Genomic DNA, 3,415 nt, shown 5'->3' with positions numbered 1-3,415 from the left:
TTGTACAGATGTCTCAGATATATCAAAAAGACGACTCAGTTCAAATGAGTCTTGTATTGCCTAAACTTGATAAGTGTCAAGAAAAATAGATTATCTATGCTTAAAAATTCAACTTTGTTATAAAAATAGCTTAGATGATAAGCACCCTCACCTAAACTATTAAGTGTAAATATAAAATCAGTATAATTTGAAAGACCAGTATAAAATAAAACAGCAGCATCATCATGAAAAAATTTTTCAATGTGAAATAAAGGTTGATTACATTGAGTTGAAGCTGAAACAAAAACAGGCTCTATTACTGGTTCTTCCTTTGACTCGGTAAATTCATTATCATCTGTTGAAACTTCTGTTATCTCCTTAATAGTAAACTCGTCGTCTAAAACTATTACCTCTTCACTTGTGTTGTTGTTGTTGACATTGTCTTCCCTGGATAATCGTCGATTTAATCTTGATTCATCTGTACATTCTTTAGACCACTCGAAAACTGATGGAACAGAATCTGTTTTACGTTGACGTCTCAACGGTAGTGTGTCTGTAACCATAGAAATTAAATAGGTATAAGTAGAAGGTTACGTGTAAAAATGAACAAGCACACGTAAAAAAAAATCAAGCACATCTCATTGCACAAGTATTTGTGTCCTCAGCAGCAATAATTTTCAATATACACAAACACAACCAGTTGTAAACAAAAACATGTTAAAAAGCATTGTGGAAATGGATGTCCGGAAGTACATCTGTCCATAACATGTGACCCCAGTACCACTCACAGAAAGAGAGTATGAGAAAAACAATATGTTTGAACTTTTTTGTCAATATTTAGACATAACCATCACATCTGAAAAGCGATGCTGAAATAAGCTTTTTGATGTATATTTTCTCATGTAGTACAGTAGAAAAGCAGTAATCAATACAATGGCCATTAAGCAAATTCAACTATTTAGAGAAAAAAATCTATTTACCTGTATTTTTAACTACGGCATTTACCCAGAAGTCTAACAGGAATAACATGAAAAAAAGAAAAGAAACAAGCAGAACAGAACAAAAATAATTTCCTAAAATTTTGTTTGGTCAAAATATTTCTATTCCAAAAGTAATCTCTCATTTGAAAAATAATTGAATTAGATACTAGAACTAGAAATTTTTTTCGAAATCCTAAAAGTAAAAATTCTTTCTAAAAATCATAGAAAAGCCCTGTTATTAAAGACAAAACTGAAATTAAAAAAAAAGAAAAAGTATGCATGTTAACACATCTTAGTATGTCTGTATTCAACTGAATGAATAGCCTATTTTCTGCCATCCTATCTTGATTCTAGGCCAATATCTAGATCAATGCAATACATTTTTAATTTGAGTCTATCACAAAAGGAAAAGGCATACATATTCAAAATATAATTTTTCCCAGAATTTAGAATATCTTTGGCTATCAAATCAATAGAAATAATATTGATAATTGGCGTATATTACCTTGCCTGACAAGCTATTGTTATCACTTCCATTGCTCTACCTAATTTTCCCCTGTCAATGATTAACAACCTGAAATAAAAAATCCTCTAGTTTTCAACTTGGAAAATAAAACCTGTGTACTGAACTCTGAAACATTCTGACACAATTCCATTTCTTGCACCACAGTTGCAGAGTTTTTACATACTTATTTACCTCTACACCTTTCATATTAGTCCAAACTAATCCATGAACCTAAGAGATCAAATATCATTTCATCATTGCATGTCTAAAATTATTGAATTATGGAATTATTTGCATACTCTTACATTAATTTGTTTTATATTGCAGTACAATGTAACGGGAAAAGTTATCCAAATGACAGAAGTTATCAACATATTTATCCACAATACACACAAGAAAACTAGAACTATTACGGTCCATGATGGAACAGAAGCAGTACCTACCACAGCTCTTTTGCAAATTAAATTTCAAAACACAATAGAAAAAATTATTGCCACTGATGAGATCATTTCCAAATTGCTACAAACTAATGCATGTGAATCTTATGTGAAAATAACACATTAAAACCATTTGATTTGATTAAAAATACTGTTTGATTGATTATTGGGCATTATTTTACTATAAATATGTTTGTACAATTTTTTATAGTTTTTATATCCTACATGAAAAAATATTATCACTTCCAGAAAGTAAATATTATACAGGTATGGCAGGTATTTATTACAAATGTTCGATTATAATTAATTTTAAGTATTGCTTTGGATATATGTAATATGTGGAGCATGTGTATGGTTCTCATTAGGAAATAACTTAAGTTTTCAAAAGTGTTTCAAGTTTTTTCTTTTTTGTCTATTCATTTATTATTATTATTTTTGTAATTAATTTTTTCTATTTTGTTTTATTTTTTTTTTATTGTTTGTAATATTTTTTTTTAATTTTCAGAAAAAAAATAGAAAAATTAAAACCACTGTGGCCCATCGTTCTCATTCTCATAGTAAAATATCAAGTCTCTGTGATTGAGAGATGTTTGGATTACAGTAATTTTCGTTCTTCACTAACACGTTTTATGGCGTTACTAGAAAGGAATTGCACAGATATCAATAGTAGCTACCGGTAGCTCCCCACTGGTAACGTCATAAAACGCGTTAGTTTTAGTGGAAATGCAAGAAACACAGACGTTGGAATGAAAACTGGAATGGTGCAAATTGATGCTATCAGTTTCCCCGATACACTTAAAAAGTTTAGAAAACCTCTTTACAATCTCTTTAAATATCAAATATGACAATGGACAGATCTTGGAAAGAAGCAAGTGATTGTAAGCGCTCCCAGAAGAGATTATGACAATTTGTCGCGTTACAGCTTTAATACATTGGATGAACTGTAGAAACCAAATATTTTTATTTTGATGGGTCATCTAAAATTTCATTGTTATTTCAAATAATTCAAACATTTATTGTTTTAAAAAATGAACATACTTTTTCCCTTTGCAAAAAGATAAGGGCTTGTTGCTGGTATCTGGCAAGCTCTTCTGATAATGTTGTCTGCTAATAACTCGACTGCCAATTGACTGTCTTCAGGAATAAGCACTGAAACAGCTTTGCCCACCTGCAATGACATAAAATATGGATTATATTGTAAAAAAACAGCCAAAACTTATGTGCAATTGGTTGATTTGTACAATACTTGGTTTTTCAAGGTGTGCTTGCACCTTATCAGATATATATCCAAGATCATCACTTATTGTCTTGTGTAACTATGATGTGAATTTCTACTCACTTTTTCTCTGATTTGAAATAATTCTTGAAAGCGTAGGAGCTATTTCTCTACATCAGATAAATCTTCCGTTAAACCCATCTCAATTTCATCAATACCTGTAACCTACTCTTATACCATTCCAAGCTGATATATTTCAAATAAAACAGTTCAGGATTTCATTCTAACAATTAATCAA

At 30.3% G+C, this 3,415-nt stretch overlaps 1 protein-coding gene across 1 annotated transcript in view; it reads right to left on the bottom strand.

Moving 5' to 3' along the window:
* Positions 1–151: 151 nt before the first annotated feature.
* LOTGIDRAFT_176436 (hypothetical protein) overlaps positions 152–3,415 on the bottom strand; it is a gene marked incomplete at both ends in the record, with an annotated part of 7,904 nt that continues 4,640 nt past the window's right edge. Inside the window, 2 exons of the mRNA XM_009049323.1 lie at positions 152–532; positions 2,940–3,069. Coding sequence (XP_009047571.1) covers positions 152–532; positions 2,940–3,069 — 511 coding nt within the window. The remainder of the gene's footprint in view (positions 533–2,939; positions 3,070–3,415) is intronic.

This window comes from Lottia gigantea (assembly GCF_000327385.1).
Source record: "Lottia gigantea unplaced genomic scaffold LOTGIsca_1336, whole genome shotgun sequence".
Taxonomy (NCBI): Eukaryota; Metazoa; Mollusca; class Gastropoda; family Lottiidae; genus Lottia; species Lottia gigantea.
The sequence above is the reverse complement of the archived record's forward strand: the minus strand, read 5'-3'. Positions and strand labels throughout refer to the sequence as shown.